We start from the raw sequence: 17,333 nt of genomic DNA on the forward strand, positions 1-17,333 counted from the left end.
CCTGGAGGCAGAAGCAAGAGGGAATTTTCTTTTAGCCTAATCCAAAGGGAGTTTGTAATGAACTTCAGTGGAAAAAGGAAAAACTGCAGCCACAATATTTGGTCGTAAACCTCCTTTGCATGAGCTCAGTGAAGCTGAATGAAGCCAAATGCATCAACTGCATCATCTAAAAAAAGAAGAGCTGAGATCTTGAGACTGCAGAATTTGATTCTTGTCCTCTCTATGACTATAAAGTCCATGAAAATTGCATCCATCACCTACCACAATGAACAACAACAGAGATACACCGACCCTGAGGACACCTGAGGCTTTCAACATGTGTTTCTTTGAGTGAAAAATTATGATATGTCTATTTTAATAATAAATCATTTTTGATTAATAAACCTTCCTTGTTTAAACACATTTATTTCACACCTCAAACATTTAGTAAACAATTAAGCAAATAGTTATAGTTATAGTTTATTTATTTATATAGCACATTTAATTACAACAGGAGCGTTGACCAAAGTGCTGTACAAAAATACAACATACCTAATAAAATAACTGTACAAGAATACAACATACCTAATAAAATAACTTAGAGTATTGAGATAACAAAACACCAAGTATGAATTAACAAATAACTCTCATGCTGTATTAAAAGCCAGTAAATAAAAATGTGTCTTAAGATTAGATTTGAAAAGATTGACAGTAGGAGCCTGTCTGATGTGTAGGGGTAAATTATTCCACAGCGTAGGCGCTACGACCGCAAATGCTCGATCGCCTCTATGAACCAGCCTCGACCTTGGTACGGCTAAAAGCAAAAGATCACTTGATCTAAGAGATCTAAGGGGGGTATAAGTCTGCAAGAGGTCAGACAAATACCCGGGAGCCTGTCCATTCAGGGCTTTGTAAGTCAACAATAAAATTTTAAAATTAACTCTGAAGTGGACAGGGAGCCAATGAAGGGAGGCAAGCACCGGGGAAATGTGTTCACATCTTTTAGTACATGTCAGAAGACGAGCTGCAGCATTCTGGACCAACTGCAGCCTTGCCAGGCAGGTCTGGCTAACTCCAGCATATAAGGAGTTACAGTAGTCCAGCTGGGATGTAATAAAAGCGTGAATCACCCGTTCAAAGTTTTTAAAAGATAAAAATGATCTCACCTTAGATAAAAGCCTCAGTTTGAAGAAAGACCGCTGTACGACTGAGCTAATTTGTTTTTCAAAGGTGAAATTGCTGTCAAATATAACCCCCAAATTTTTGGCATGCGATTTGACAAAAGGCTCAAGATTGTGCAGGTTAATATTAGAGTTGCTGGGATTGCTGCTTGGTCCAAAAATTATCACTTCGGTTTTGTTCTCATAGAAGTTAAGGAAGTTAGAGGCCATCCAAGATTTAACTTCACCGAGACACTGAAGTAAGGGTTCTAGTGAGGCAGGACTGTTTCCCTTCAGTTGAAGATAGATCTGAGTATCATCGGCATATGAATGAAAACAAATGTTATATTTTCTAAAAATTAGACCTAGAGGCAGCATATAAATGGAGAATAAAATTGGCCCCAGTATAGATCCCTGGGGAACACCACAAGTAAGGGGAGCTGAGGAAGAGATAAAATCTCCAAAGCTCACAGAGAAAGTCCTGTCAGACAGGTATGACCTGAACCACTCTAATGGGGTGGCCTTTATGCCACAATGCTCCAACCGTGAGATTAAGATGCTGTGGTCAACAGTATCGAAGGCAGCGGTCAGATCTAAAAGCAGAAGCACAGCTGAGTCACCTGAGTCAGTGGCTAATAAAAGATCATTAAGAACTTTTAAAAGTGCAGTTTCTGTGCTATGAAGAGTTTTAAAACCAGACTGAAACCTCTCAAGAACATTGTGTCCATTTACAAAAGATTGCAGCTGAACAAACACAATCTTTTCCAAAATTTTCGACAGGAAGGGGAGCTTTGAAATAGGCCTGAAGTTAGTGAGGACGGAGGAGTCAATATTAGGTTTTTTAAGTACAGGCTGTACAACAGCATGTTTAAAACAGGCTGCACAACACCTGAACTAAGGCTGCTATTAAAAATAGCTAAGATGTCAGAGCTGACAACCTTAAAGATCTTTTTTAAAAGATGTGTTGGAATAATGTCATTTGGACAAGATGATGTCTTTGTGTCATTACATACTTCCTCCACCTGATCAAGACACAGGCTCAAACTGATCAAAAACAGCAGAGCAGGTGAATATTTTAGAAAGGTCATGTGAAGGCAGGGCGATCATAGATCGAAGCTGTTTTATCTTATTGATAAAAAACTGCAGGAACCTTTCACAGGTGTCTGAGGAACTATTAATACAAGAAGCTGGGGAAATATTCAGGGCAGAGTCAATAATTGAAAAAAGAACCCGAGGATTATTGGAGCTATTCTCAATAACATTAGAAAGAAACCTTGACTACAAACCTATACAAGTAAACTGCAATAAATTACAGGCAGTAATAAAATAAACTACTAACTCTTTTATGCTACGTCCGCACCTACACGGGTATTTGTGAAACCGCAGCTGTTTCTATGCGTTTGGACCTTTCGTCCACACGTAAACGGCGTTTCGAATCACCAAAAACTGAGATTTTTTAAACCTCCTTTTTTGCGTTTACGTGTGGACGAGGAATACAGAGTTCGTCACGCAACGTCAAAGGTATGTGCCTTTTTTCACGTCACGCTGTGCGCACGTTATTGTTTACATGAGATGAATTGCAGAATGGCAGATAGAGAGAAAATACTGTTAATCTGACTATCTGCAGGTTTTACACGCTAACATTTACACACACAGTTACTGTCCCTCCATTTAGAAAGGCAGAGGCGTCACGGTGTGATTATTTTACGTGTAGTTGTTTTTTTCCTGTGTAATAATATTCAACATTGCTATCATTTTTCAAAAAATGTCTCTCTGTGCAAAATGGGTTCAAAAACATAAACAGCTGTAGGATACTGTTTGTCCGTGATTTGAAGAGCCCAGCACGTGCTCCCAAAACCAATTCTGCAGGGGAGACCTACCTCAGCACTTGTGCAGGTGAAGCCAAAGGGAAGATATGCTTCATCATATTTTCTAGTCTTTGGCTTAGAAGGAAGTTGGTTTGGAAACATATTTGGCGATGCTTCATCTCCTGCTTTGCGTTTGTGTGGGAGCCTCGTCAAAAACCATGATGCTAGCTTTTCATACCCCCCCGGCCCCACACTTTGGGAACCTCTGCAGTAGGTAGGTGAAGTGAGGTCCCTGCCTCCACGTGATTATGTAATTTACCAGGGGACAGATGCTTTTATATATACTATAACTTCTATAATTACAGTGTTTGTCTTATGTACATTTTAGAGCTAGGAGCAGAATTGCTGATGATTTATTATCAGCAGTTATTATTGTAGGGTCTACCTTACACTATAACACGACTGACTGTTGCTAAATAAAATTGAACTGGTTTTTATTTAGGAACAGGCAGAGCGTCCCCTCTTCTTGGCTTCATGTCTCTAATTATGTCGCAGACAACCTCTCGCACTAAATCACCCAAACACAGCACACATCCTGCCAGTGATTCAGTTCCTTATAAAACACTGAATCAGGTGCTGAAGCAGCGACGAAGCTTCGGACGTCATTGATCACGTGACTCTGTTCAGCCTCGGCCCAGTGTTTCTGAAGCTGTGCGACTCTTTTTGACAAATGTGCCGGAGCTTCAGCTTCAAACGGGCCGTCAGCAGTAACAGGTCACAGCGAGGCTTTGAAACAACCTGACTCCATCTCCACAGGGACACCTGCTGTTTGTCCTCCTCACAGACTTTAAACACCAAAGTCAAACAGGACGAGAACTTTCCTCCAGAAAACTCACAGCTCACATAGTTTTTATCCAATGGATACATTTATTTAAATTTTTTTTTTTTTTTTTTTACATCATATAGCTGCATCCTCACACATGATCAGTGACTAAAACAGCCTCCACCGTCAGGTGTGTGTGTGTGTGTGTGTGTCAGGAACCACACAGGCTGCATATTATAGAATCACACTGTTGTACATCGGCTGTTGACAATTAAAGACATGAATCCACGAGCGACGAGAACACAGCAAATTAACTTCCAAACAGGAAAAAAAACCCAAAAACTACAAAAAATGAAAAACAGAGAAACCAGAAATATTAGAAAACTATATGATTGAATGTGCTCGATGTAAATTCTGCATTACAAATAGTTTTACTTCACATAAATATAGACTGATTTTGCGTCCAGTTGATGTCACTGTACTCAAATCGACACGTATCAAAAGTGTTCGGGGGCAGAGCTCGAAGAAGGAAAGAAGCCTCCGCTTCCTTCTAAAGACCTCGACCGCAACAAAACATGAAAAAATAAAGTGGAAATATTCAAAGTTCAAAATGAAACTGTCAAAACTGCATATCAAGCAGAAAAAATATTGCATATAACCTATTCCCACAGCCACTTAAATATCGTCTTTGCACTTTCTTACATGTATATATAATATACAAAACCCTCCAGGTCGCTCAGGTAATCCCATCACACCAGGCAGAAATAATTTAAGACAGATAACTAACTGGCAAACCGGAAAACTGAACAATCTCACCAGAAAGAGTTTTGCACACAGCATCGTGTCACAGACATTACCTGCCACATCCTGATAACTTGCGGATCAACTGAAAGAACATTTGAAATTAGCAGCAATGAAAAGCTAACACTGTCATAGACTCTAACTCAGGCCGGCTGCCTACTCGATCCAGGAAGCAGCTGCTTTCAGTGAGAGGTGAAGGAAAAAAAGGAGCTCCGACTCTTCTTTCGCTAACATGCTCAGCAGACAACAGCCCTCCGTTCTTCAAGTCCTTTAGAAATAAAAGCAAAGGTGGATGTGCCGCTGCTCCAGACGGCAGCGCTGGGACATACAGTAGTGTTGTTCTACAGGTGACCCTCAATCTGAACATTTCGGATCCGGATTTCATTTCAGATTTCCACATCAATGGAAAAATGAAGCAATGCTCTGTGTTCTTTTCTCTCCCTTTTCACTCTTCTTTCTGGAGACTGAAGAGGTAGTTTCACATTCACAAAGGGATATGGATGATGGCTTGGAGACATAAATATTAACATCATTTAGAATGATTAAAGAAACACCACTGAAAGCTTAACGTTGTGATTTAGCACTAAATTTGAAAACAAGGTTTCAAAACCTTTTAACTTGAGTCGGCTTTCGATGGCAGAGACATTTTATCAACGGTACGGAAACAGGTAAAGCTCAGCTCTCTATTTAGGACTCCAGAGGAGCCAAACTTTTGATCTCTATTTTCACAAATCTCAGGCATAGTACACGTGAAGATCTGGCACAGCAGAGAAGAGATGGGTCTGCCGCAGAGACGTTCCAAGTCAGACAAGACTGAACTAAGGAAGTGCAGTGGGATTAAAGCTGGAAACCCTCCATGGGTCCTTCCTGTTGCTGGAAGACAAACTGGCCTTGATTCTGATCCACCTGTGGAGCCAGGCTGGCATCCTCTTCCTCCACACCGAAGTAGTGTTCAATCAGGTCAAAGGCCTTCTGGTAGATCTCCTGGTTCTCGTGGCTCTGTAAAAACTCAATCTTGTCCAATCCTGAAAGAATGGAAGCAAACGCACAAATCTCAGATTTCTGACAATCTTCACACGACAGAAGTTTCAACACTGAGTGACAGAAAGCTTCTGGGAATATAGTGTTTGTTACAGCAGGCATTTCTAATCGCGTGCGTGCGTGTGTGTGTGGGGATGGGGCGTGTAGTAAAAAACCTTCGGAGTCCGCGAGCAGATTAGAAACACGCTACACAAGAACCAGTCCGTTTATCTTCTTCATTCATTTTAATCATCGATGCAGAAATCCTGCTCATTTAAATTTCTTGTAAGTGATCAGAAATGATTTAACTCCAAAGATGTCGACAGAGGCGGGACAGAGGGTCTAACCTCCAACCTTTGATGTTAAAAATGATACACCTGAGACTACAGTCAGTGAAGATGGAGGCTGTGTGTGCGTGTGAGGAAGGGAGTGAGTGTGAGACAAAAAATACCAACATGCTAAAAAACCTTGTAATTCTTAAAATGTCCAAACTTTGCCTTCTCCCCTCACATACATACTTCCTAAACAAAGCTTTCACTTTTATTTGACACTTTTTTTTTTAACTTAGACGTTCTTGGAAACACGATTTTTGACGTGCACGCTCGGTTACAAAGAGGTGCCAAAAAGGACAAAATGGAAACAAACCCAACCCCACTGAGGTGCAGTGAACACACGGTGGGTGTGGAACCAAACGTGAGACAAAAGAACATATCCACTTTTCTGAGAGTGAATGAAAGCTCGTGAATTTTCTGTTGGTGGTTTCCGAGCATTACCGTAAGCTTCCTCGATCAGAGCGCAGTACGGATTGATGCCAGTTCCATTCTGTTTGGCTTCCTGTTCTCCCAGTCTGAGGATGTTCTCTAAACCGTTCAGTGACACCTGAACAATCTTAGAGTCCATCACCGTCAGCAGATCGCACATAGGTTTGATGGCATTCAGGGACACCAGATACCTGTCACATAAAGCACAAACGTTGGTCCACAGGAGTATTTCACTTTGTTTATAAAGTACGATTGATTTTTGGATTTCCACCAATTCCTGGTGTGCAAATGTGTAGAGAATTCCCAGCACAGTGAAATCTGACATAAACCAAATATATGAACATGTAAAATGAAATATTTCAGATCAGCGCTGTTGATTTAACAGTTTGAATCAATCACATTAACATCCATGTGGTGTTTGTAGGAAAGCTCAGAGTGTGGTGCACCATCTGCAGCAGTGTTCAGCTAACATTGGTGGATTTTAATGACTCATCACAGGCTGTAACTAAATCGACCTGCAGCCACTAATCAACTACTCGCATTGAACTGTGACTCAAGCTTTGTATTTGTGGGAAACACGGCACCAGAACTACGTAAGGAGGAATCTTCACATCTCCTGACTCGAGTGTTTTTAAGACGAGGGCGGGTACGCCTGGTAAACACACTTTATCTGTGAAGGAGTGCCCCCAGAGGTGGCGTTTGTAATTGCCCACGCAGCCTCCTTTCTTGTGCGGAACTCGGCCTTCTGCAGGATCTCGATCAGTACTGGAAAGATGTTGGCGTCAATAACGTTCTGACAAAAACAGAAAAATGTGGTCAGCAGCAAAGAACAGCAGCTTTTCATCTCGCCACGACAAACGGAGACGACGCAGCAGAATACCTGAATCTGAGCTCGGTTTCCTGCTGTGATGTTGGACACAGTCCAGCATGCTTCCTTCTTGATGGACTCCTTAGGGCTGCTGAGAAGGTGGAGCAAACATGGCAGTGCTGAACAGTTCAAGATTACCTGAGACGAAAGTAGAGAAGCCAAAGATCTTAATGCTGTCAATGAGAAAAGGCCAATCAGCATCAATGAAAGAAACAGAGGCTGTACCTGAGTCTGGATGTCATCTCCTGTTACGATGTTTCCCACTGCACGCAAGGCAGGAGAAACAACCTTGTAGTCACTGTGCCTAGAAGCAGGAGGCACAGAGTGAGACGTGCAAAGCATGGACGGGATCAGAAACGACAGATTCTTTGTGCAACAATGTTACGCCATGAAAATAAAACAAAGTTTGACGCTTCAAATCGTCCAGGGAACGAAATCAGAGAAAGCTGATTGTGTTCTGCTGGACGCTGCGTCTCCCAAAGAAAACACAGATGAACAGAACAGACGCTCTCAGAAAACAAAATATCAAAAAAGAATCTATGATTCTGGAAGCTTCATACCACCAACAAGAAACTCAAAGGACAGAAAGCTGGAGCTTATATACTGTGCATGAATAGGCTCATTGCAAGGGAAACTAATACCGTCGACTGTTAATCCAACATTTCTGTTCAACCCTGAAAGCCTCACATGCTGATCCCTTCTTTTTTAAATCCACCACCACCTAACATCAGTTTTTATTCACCATAGTACTTCGTTTATTAATGAGCGTTTCAGTTTTCTTCTTTTGGCTGCTTTAAGTGTCACCACCCCCCGATCTGACTTGATCTCAGTCTAAGCCAATACCTAGCATTCAACATGCCCCCTTTACTATATAAAGGAATATTCCTGTCAGGCTACACTAATCCGGATAAATTTGAAAACAACGTTTTCGTCTAAAAACGCTCCACGTCCACACTATTGTTTTCAAAGGTTTTCATCCACACTGAAAACACTTATGCTTGCGTGCTGCACATGCGTCAAACGTAAGATGATTCAATCTGCGTCATTTTCGTCTGCCGTTTATTTACTTGCGGCACTTAAGTGTGTTGATTGGGAAATACAGTGTAATGTAAATGAACAATGGGCTCGAGTAAGCACTTATAGGGCTGGTGTGGAGCGTCCCTTCAATTAACCCATCGGCCCACTGGGCAAATGGCCAGTATTCTCCATGACTGATGGAAGAATTATTTCAGCTGTCTCCCAGACAGTTCGTACGCTGAAACTCAGCTACACTCATGAAATTTAAATCCAATCCAAAGGTATGTTTTGGCTCAACAGCCCTTCAATTCTGCAAAGAACAGTGGGCTGAAATTGCTTCACAGCTGTGTGGAACACTCAAAGCCTGGTCACAGCTAGAGCTGGGCGATATAAGATTTTTTCATATCACGATATGTTTTTTTCATTTCAGGCGATAACGATATATATCATGATATAAGCCAAATAACTATATTTGTAAGATTTAAATGTGCCGTTGCTCACGAGTAAAATGTGAAATAATCAGCAGCTTGTTTTGATTTAAATATTTATTTCCCATAATAAGTTCAACAGGGTAGATGTACTTAAGGAACATGAGACTTCAGTTTCAGATAAATAAAGGCAAATATTGCAAACTACACAAAAGGCAGCCGCTAAAGCGTTTAAGTTTCAAAATAGAACAAACAAAACAGACTAAATTGTCAATTCCACTTAGAAACAAAATATTAATTCTAAAAATAAATCTTAGTTTGTTTTACAGAAGAACAGACAAAATTGACTAACTTTTGTCAATATCAAATAAACTGAGAACTAAAAGGAAATTCTCAACCTCTCCTTGTTGTATAGCTTAGCTTTTCAAACAGTTTTAACAGTGACTTTAGTCTGACAAAAGCCGAATGACGAATTAGCGCTTTCAGTCAGAGATTGAGCATGCACCGGTTTATTGTATTTCCAGACTTGCTTTCGGCACAATTTACAGTGCGCGCTACTCTGTTTTTTGTCAGACTCGAAATAGCTGAAATACCTTCACACTACGGAACTTCTATGGCCCTTCCGTTCGACAATCTCTCCGGAACTGGAACAATCATCGGTTTTTTCTTCGGTAACCTTCGCTCACGCTCTCGGTTGATTTTTCTCTAGTCGGCAAACTCATTTCCTCCATTACCTGGGCAGCCCGGCTGCAAAAACAAATACACATGTGCGCCTTGGCACTTGTGCTGTACGTAACAAGTCACGTGACGTGACGCTGCGGCTGTGATTGGTTCGGCTCTGCGCTACTTAATTTGGATTGGCTGTTCTTTTTTTTTTTTTAAGAGGACAAGAGAGATGAGGCCTATCGCAATAGTTTAATTTTTCTATCGAGAAAAAGTTATTTCGCAATACATATCGTTATCGTTCTATCGCCCAGCTCTAGTCACAGCACAATCAGCTCTTACATTTAGGGAGCAATGACTTTTTCATTTAAGTTCAACAAATGTGCAAAAAACAACAACAACCAAAGAGTATGTCAGTGTCGTACATGAGCAGCTCAACGAGCCTGCGGCAGACCCCGGAGTCGATGACCGTCTGGATCTTTTCATTGGGGCCGTCAGACAGGTAGGAGAGCGCCCAACACGCATCGGCCAGCACATCTGGATCGCTGCTGAACAGAAGCCTGGACAAAACGTTGAGACAAGGAGACACCTGACAAAATAACACAGACAAGGGGACAATTTAATATTGGAACTGGATGATCAGTACAGGAAATATGACTTTAAGAAGGAGGAAGGCAAATGAGCTCCAGTATTCAGTGACTCTATAACTATGACTGGGATGACCTTTGCAAAATCTGGCGGTGGGTTTTTCCCTCTGCACAGGTTGGACAGGGCCCACACTGCATTTCGGGTTGTTGTGAGACGGTTGGATTTAGCGAGCAGCCTGCACAGAGCAGAGCAGAGCCAGCTGTTAGTACAGCTCTGACAGAGTCAGACAAACGCAGACAGACGACAAACACTTACTGCTGTAAAGATGGGAGGATGCCACAGTTGAGTACGTAGTCTCTGCACTCAGCATTATCGCCCGCTATGTTCCCCAGTGCCCACACTGCCTGAAAAACAGCCAACATGCTTCAAATACGTCACAGTCCAACAGACCGCCTTTGACACTAAAACTCGTCCTGTCAAACACTATGACAGCAGTTTACACACATTCAGGTTTGTGCCTCTCAAAAGTCCTGAAACTGTTACAAAAACTGAACATCCACAATACAGATGGATGCTTTTCTATTTCAGGCTAGTTTTGGAAACGTATAGATCAGTGTGTGTGTGAATCACAGCAGATTACCTGTAACTAAGCAGGTATTACCGTGTGACTCTCACCTGTTCCTGCACATCCTCGTACTCTGAGTTCAGCAGTTCAATGAAAATGGGAACAGCTCCTGTTTCAATCACAACCTTGGTGTGCAAGAAGGTCCCAGAGGCGATGTTGGTCAGTGCCCAGGCTGCTTCGAACTGTTACGAGCACACACCGTGTACAACGGTTAAAACAATATGACAACAACCGCCCACTTTTACCCGATATAACTGCAAGTTTACAGGGTCACAAAGCTTCGTAATTCAATGCTCACAATAGCTGTGTAACTCCTACCAATCATTTCAACATTCTAGGTATTATTATTATTAAATACATATAAATATGATTAATAATAAAGCAACATGTAAATTGCTGCCCTGTGAAACACCATGTCACCCACTCACTTTGAGATTAATAACAAATTAATCAAAGGACAAAGTTAAACAATAAATGAAATACAAGCAATAATCTGACTGTAGAAGTCTGATGAGTTTTGGAGACGTCATATGGTGAACACATGATACAGGAACACATCTGTTATCTGATAGTGAAACTATTCAGACATTCAAATGTCCTCCCAGATTGATGTGTACAGTGTTGGATTCTCTGACCTGTAGTGTGCAGTTTTCACTCCGCTTCAGAAAATCCACAAACCGAGTCACAACACCAGGAGTGGAAATCACTTCATCTATGGGTGGGCTGGGTTCTGTGCAAAAGAAACAAGTGAACACTTTGAGCACAAACCTGCTAAAGGGTTAAAGGCATTTCACAGACGGAACAACAGGCTGTTTCAGAAAACCAATTCAATTTGTGTTCTGCAGAAAAATACCTCAAAGAGCAAGATTTCTTTTTCAGGTCATTTTGTGTGTTTCTCTTGGTTTAATCTCTATTGTGTAAGCCAGTACAGGTGTGGTGCAACATTGACAAAGTTGTGGGAAACGATTACTTTAGTATTTTGATACTGAGGCAGCACTGCACTGTAGAAACGAGGCGTTACAGAAGCTGCACACAGAGCAGAGCCTGTTGTTGACAGCCAGGTGAAAGCAGAATAAAATAACTTTGCAGCTGCTCTGTTCAACTTTGGTCCAAACAGTTATTTCTCTTTTGGTAAACAGACTACAAAAACATCAATCTTCCATTAAACGTCACAGAGACACACCTTTGGAAAGCAATTTTCTGAATTTCTGTGTAGCAATTAGTTGATGGTCGGGGTCTTCAGAAAAGATCATCTGAATCATATCTGCTGTTATGACTCCATCCTGCACAAACGCGTCAGACAGAGTTCATGTTTAGTTCAGACGACAGCAAAGCAAACTTACAGGGAGAGAGGGAGTTTACACTTACACCTGTGATGGGTACTGTGGAGCTGATGTCTGGATCTTGGATTGGACATTCCTGCATGGAGTCATCAGCTGAAGGTATGCAGACATTTCTTCTCTTGAACAGCTGCAGTCATACAGACAAAGTCAAACGACACATTCAAAAAAATGCACAGACGTACAAATGAAAGGCTGCAGGTGACAGTAGTGATCAGAGCAGAGATGCAGCCTGAATATTGTAAAGAAGTCCAGACTGAAAATGGAGACGGAGAAGAATCAGGACCAAAGTAAAGAGAGAAACACAAACCAGTCACTGTCAAAAAACAAAAGCTCAGCAAAATCAATGTTAACCAAACCAGACGAGTGAGTAAGAAGCCACATGGACACAACTCTTTAATGGGAACTTGGGCCCCAGTTGCTGAGTGCAGTTAGCTGGTAGCAAAGGCAGAGGAGAGCAGAACTCACACCCTGATAGGAAAAACACAGCAGGTCCTAACAGGACCATAACAGTCCCACACACGTGTTGAACTCGGTTAAGCTTAATTCCATTTTATACACTAAACGTTAGTAAAGATCACCTGTTCCTCTCTTTTTTGTTTGCGTAGCTGAATTCCTTCCTCTTCTCTCCTTCGACGCATTTCCTGAGGATTCAGCGCTTTGTTCTTATAGCTCTTCATCCTGTAGTTGTCTTTCCCTGGACTCGCCATTGTGTCTGAGGATTTAAGCAGATTGATGCAGTCATCATCAAATGCTGAAGCCTCGGTACATTTTAGTTTACAACATATGAAATGACATCAACAAGCAGAGTGTATGTGGGAGAAACAGAATGGGGAACGGTACATAAAAAAACTTTTTGCAGCTTGAAGCTCCCAGTTAGCACACTGGCCTCCATGGAAGAAGTTTGGAACCACCTGGACTCTTCCTAGAGGTGGCCGCCCTGCCAATCTGAGCAATCACGGTACAAGGGCCTTAGGGTCTCAGTCCCCGAGACCTGATGGTCACGCTGACAGAGCTCCAGCAGAACCTTGCAAAGGACAACCATTTCTGCAGCACTACAAGAATTAGGCCTGTATGGTAAAGCCACCAGACAGAAGTGACTCTGTAAGAGGTGAAAGACAGCTCACCTGGAGTTTGCCAAAAAAGCACCTGAAGGACTTGAGAAACCAAATTCTCTGGTCTGATCAAACAAAGACCGAACTTGAATGCCAAGTGTCAAACCAGGCACCACCTAAGCACACAGAGTGGCTTTGGGACCACTCTGTGGTTGTCCAGGCTGCTAGCAACACACCTGGAATACTTTCCCAGTGCACTACATTCTCTTATGTCCAGTCGATCATTTCAGCAATCGGCCCCCACAAATCTGCTGACATTTGTGAGTCCTTATAGTAATGCTATGATTATTATTTCTATATACAGAGTCAATGATTGGTAAAGCACAGTAGGAGTTGATGGCACTGCTTTGGGGCCGTTTCACTAGTTAGTTAAACGGGCGATTCACCGCCTTGAAGGGACGATTGATGGGACAAGTGAACGAGTGAGTTTGTGTCTGTAAACCTTTAAAAGACTAAGCTGTGTCTGCAGTGAAGGAAAGCAAACATATTAGCATTCTCAAGTTTGCCCTGTGCTTTGATGCAACACTTTTGTGCTGCTGAAAACAAGACATAATGGTGTAGATGGTAATTATTATTAATAATAATAATATCAATAATTCAGCGTCCAACCTAACAACCCTCGGGTAGGGGTGGGCGATATATCGAATATACTCGATGTATCCTGAGTTTCTCCATGTACATCGGTTAAAATGGTTGCATCGTAAAAGCTGCCTGCATGTAATTCACTGTGAGGTTGTTTTCCTACCACAGGCTGCAAATGCATCATTTATTCACACCTGCCAACTGGAAACATTTCTACCGGCTGGAATGCGCCGAGCATGCGTGTTTATATACTACCAGACAGGGAAAATTATGGCGACAGCAGAAGTCTCAGATGAGCGAAGGAATGAGACTCGCTGTCGTTTGGATGTCGAACAAAATGCAGTATTTTTCAAAACATGCTATAAAACTATGCCACAAAAGGTAGCAGTGCCACAAATTTATTCCACCAGCTCAAGAGTCAAAATGAAGACTGTGGTAAGCTCCCCACACACCAAAGAACACGTTAAATACACCAGCTGTGATACCTGTGACTGCTCTCGGTCGGTGGCTTTTATAGTCACTATCTAGACTTTTGTTTGTTTCTGTGGGCTGGACATCTGCATCTAAAGGTCAAAGGTCACTCTTTCAAGGATGCCAATGTTCACATTTTGGACAGAGAACACAGATGATTGGAAAGAGGAGTGAAAGAAGCATCTGTGTTTACTGTGAACGGCCATCTTTGAACAGAGGGCGGGGCTTACGACACCAACTGTCCGAAAACAAGCTTTTATTTTAATATGTTTAAATATTAACCCAATGCCACTTTCAACCTGAAAAATGTTACGAAAGCCTTGAAATGAATGCCGCCCTTTAGACTCAAACCCCTGTTTGCTGCAGGTATCGCTTCCATCCGAGCTGTATAACTTAAACATGGTCTCAGACCAAGTTAACATTTCATCTGCATAATTCAGAGCCATGCATTAAACGAAGCATTTGTGTCGAGGAAATTTTATAATCAAATTATTCGCATTACTCGGTGAATCGTTGCAGTCCTACTTTCAACCCTTTATTATTTAACTTAATTGCAAAATTAGAGTGCACTAATTTTTTTTTTTATTGTAGCCACAGAAAATAGCACAATAGAAGTAATTCAACAGCAATTAAAGAACAATAGTCCAAGTCTCCCACAGAATGTGCTAGAAACGGTCCATCACTGCAACACAACGAACCACACCTCCAAAGTAAAGCGCTTTTTAGAACAATGGCTTCACCTTCGGGACCTCGTTTCCATCTAAATCTACACCAAGTTTGAATCGTTTCGGGAATGTTCAGCAAGTCGGAGAAGACATGCAGCACAACCTGGAAAACTGTAGAGTATTTAAGGTCACAGCAATCTCCACCTCCAAGTGAGTTCTCCTACCCAAGATCTTAAGAGGACCTCCACAGATGATGAGCGATAACGTTGACTTTCTTCTAAACTGAAGCGTTCTTATGGTTGTAAATAATGACAGCGATAGCCGCTCCTAAACTAGGATATTTCTTTATCAAGGAAGTGGACACGACCCGCTTTACCGGTCAGGAAGGAGGTCATGCCTAACTGCTTAAATCCCTCCACTCCTGAGAGTATAGGCACACATTTAACAGAAAACATGAACAGTGAATACCCACGTTATCCGATTTCGTAACACGTCGTTTTACTGGCTTGCAGGAACTAACCTCACTCCGTGAAACAGAACACAACGGATTTTGGCCAAGTTATTCCTGGTTAGACACTAAATTAGCTTCCCGGATAACTCGATAGCTAAGGCTAATTTGTGGTCAACATCTCTGCTGTAAATTCAATGCAGCGGTTTTACTAACTTTACCCTTATTACATAACCTTCCCCGATTCTTACCCAGTGAAGATCTAATGTAGCTGAAAACACGTACGGCTGTGAAATACCTGCAACTTCGACTACTCCCTCTGTTTCTTAATCCAAAATGGCGTCAAACTAAAACTTTCCCAGCAAACCCCGCGCGTCAACAACACCTCCGTTTCCGTCCACCGGTATAGTACGGAAAGCCGAAAGAGCCAAATCCGCCCCCTTTTCCCCATGGACGATCTAGAGCTCCACAAACATGAAGCCAAAACGTCTCTTTCGCCCCCTAGTGTCTGATGCGGTACAGGTCATAGATCAGCCGATGGGACAAGAAAGTTCTTCTCATTTTTCCCAAATATGCTTTTCTGCCATTATTAGTCATTCTCATCACCCTGATTTGTGTTCAGGGGGTCTTCTTTCTGATTTTTAACTTGATACTATAAGAATCATTCAGTGGCCCTGTTGTTAATTAGATAGCAATGCTACACACCTGTGCTACTCTAATAGTATCTATGTTTGAATGCTTCAGCACTCTCCCTTAGACAGAGATGACATCAGCTGCACACTCCACAGAGTACTGTTAAAGAATTACCTGGAAATTAAATGTTGTCCTTGAGACAAGACTGAGGACGATATAAAACTGAAGATTTAAACAATTTTAGATCCATGAGCACTCTACAGCTCGTTAGATTTAAAAAAACAGCAGCAGCAGGTTTCATACAAGTGTAATTTGTTCTTTTCATTTGATAACAGGATCCAAATTTCACATTAGAATCGTTATACTTTATTAATCCCTAAGGAAATGATGTGGTTACAGCTGCGCCAAGACAATAAGAACAGCAACAGACTGAACTAAATCAAATAATACATTATGTAACAAAGTTACAAAATAGAAGAAATAGCTCAAATATAAATACCCAGAATATTACCGAGATTAAATATATATGATGATATTATTATCATCAACATTCACCCTGGAAAAGCACTAATGAGGAGACCATCAGGACCAAGCTGCGCCTCCTGGGTGCACAGGTCTTTCATCACAGCTGTCCTGTACCAGGTCTCAAGCAGAACTTGTAGTCTTTACCAGCACCTCCTTCAGTCCGTAGAAAGCTATACAGTAAAAATGTATATACATTACATTGTCATTACTCAGATATGACTGACTCTGAATTACTTTATGGTAAATAACACACTATTGGCAAGACCCAGTGTGAAAGAATTCCTTGTTAAAGTTTTTATTTCATCATCAAGTGACGACCTTTGACCTTACATCAGACTGTATTGAATGCTGTCAGAGAAAATCTCATGTCCTCTTTCTGTTTAAAACTGTAGTTTGCCTCCACCAGTGTGTGAATGTGAGAGTGAATGAATAGTGGAATTGTAAAAGCGCTTTGAGGGCTTCGAAAAGCGATATATAAATGCAATCCATTATTATTATTATTAAAACAGAAGCTGTGCAGATCTGAGTTACTGTCTATGTGACAGCATGGATGATTAATCATTTTGACTTTTTGTCTTTAACTTTAGTATAACCAGGACTATCACCTCACCTCGTCACCATCAGTCAGCTGATGATCCCAACATGGTTTTCTCTGTACAGTCTCTAATAGATGTCCAAACCCAAAGAGCTGGGAAAAGCACTACAGACACCCATCTGCCTGAACTGAGAGGGACAGCTAAATCAAATGGTAAACATTTTGAATATGTACTGAGAGAAGCAATGAGAAAAACTGAGAAATTGGTTACTGAGAACAGCAGTCTTCATCTTTCAGCTGCTCCTTTAAGGGGTTGCCATATTGGATCACCTGCCTCCATCTAACTCCATCATTAGCATCATCTTCCATCACACATGCCCTTTGTATGTCCCCCCTTCATTACATTCACAAAACTCTTCTGAGGTCTTCCTCTTTTCCTTCCGCCTGGTAGTGGCATCTTCAACATCCTTTGTGTAAT

The 17,333-nt window shown here is 41.6% G+C and overlaps 1 protein-coding gene across 3 annotated transcripts; it reads right to left on the minus strand.

Annotated features, from left to right (window-relative positions):
* Positions 1 to 3,880: 3,880 nt before the first annotated feature.
* kpna5 (karyopherin alpha 5 (importin alpha 6)) lies at positions 3,881 to 15,562 on the minus strand. 3 transcript variants are annotated; one of them, XM_063488546.1, is made up of 14 exons: positions 15,461 to 15,562; positions 12,463 to 12,596; positions 11,910 to 12,011; positions 11,725 to 11,824; positions 11,177 to 11,271; positions 10,592 to 10,723; positions 10,232 to 10,320; positions 10,052 to 10,151; positions 9,754 to 9,917; positions 7,446 to 7,524; positions 7,233 to 7,358; positions 7,018 to 7,145; positions 6,365 to 6,543; positions 3,881 to 5,596 (listed from the first exon to the last, which is right to left on the minus strand). In XM_063488546.1, exons 2-14 carry the CDS (start codon positions 12,589 to 12,591, stop codon positions 5,409 to 5,411), a joined length of 1,611 nt encoding a protein of 536 aa, XP_063344616.1. In that variant the 5' UTR covers positions 12,592 to 12,596; positions 15,461 to 15,562; the 3' UTR covers positions 3,881 to 5,408. The 3 variants fall into 3 exon arrangements, with proteins under 3 accessions (XP_063344616.1, XP_063344615.1, XP_063344617.1); XM_063488545.1 differs by having other exon boundaries at positions 15,414 to 15,517; XM_063488547.1 differs by lacking the exon at positions 15,461 to 15,562 and adding an exon at positions 15,235 to 15,340.
* Between the last annotated feature and the right edge of the window lie 1,771 nt (positions 15,563 to 17,333).

This window comes from Pelmatolapia mariae, linkage group LG10_11, assembly GCF_036321145.2.
Source record: "Pelmatolapia mariae isolate MD_Pm_ZW linkage group LG10_11, Pm_UMD_F_2, whole genome shotgun sequence".
In the NCBI taxonomy this organism is placed as follows: Eukaryota; Metazoa; Chordata; class Actinopteri; order Cichliformes; family Cichlidae; genus Pelmatolapia; species Pelmatolapia mariae.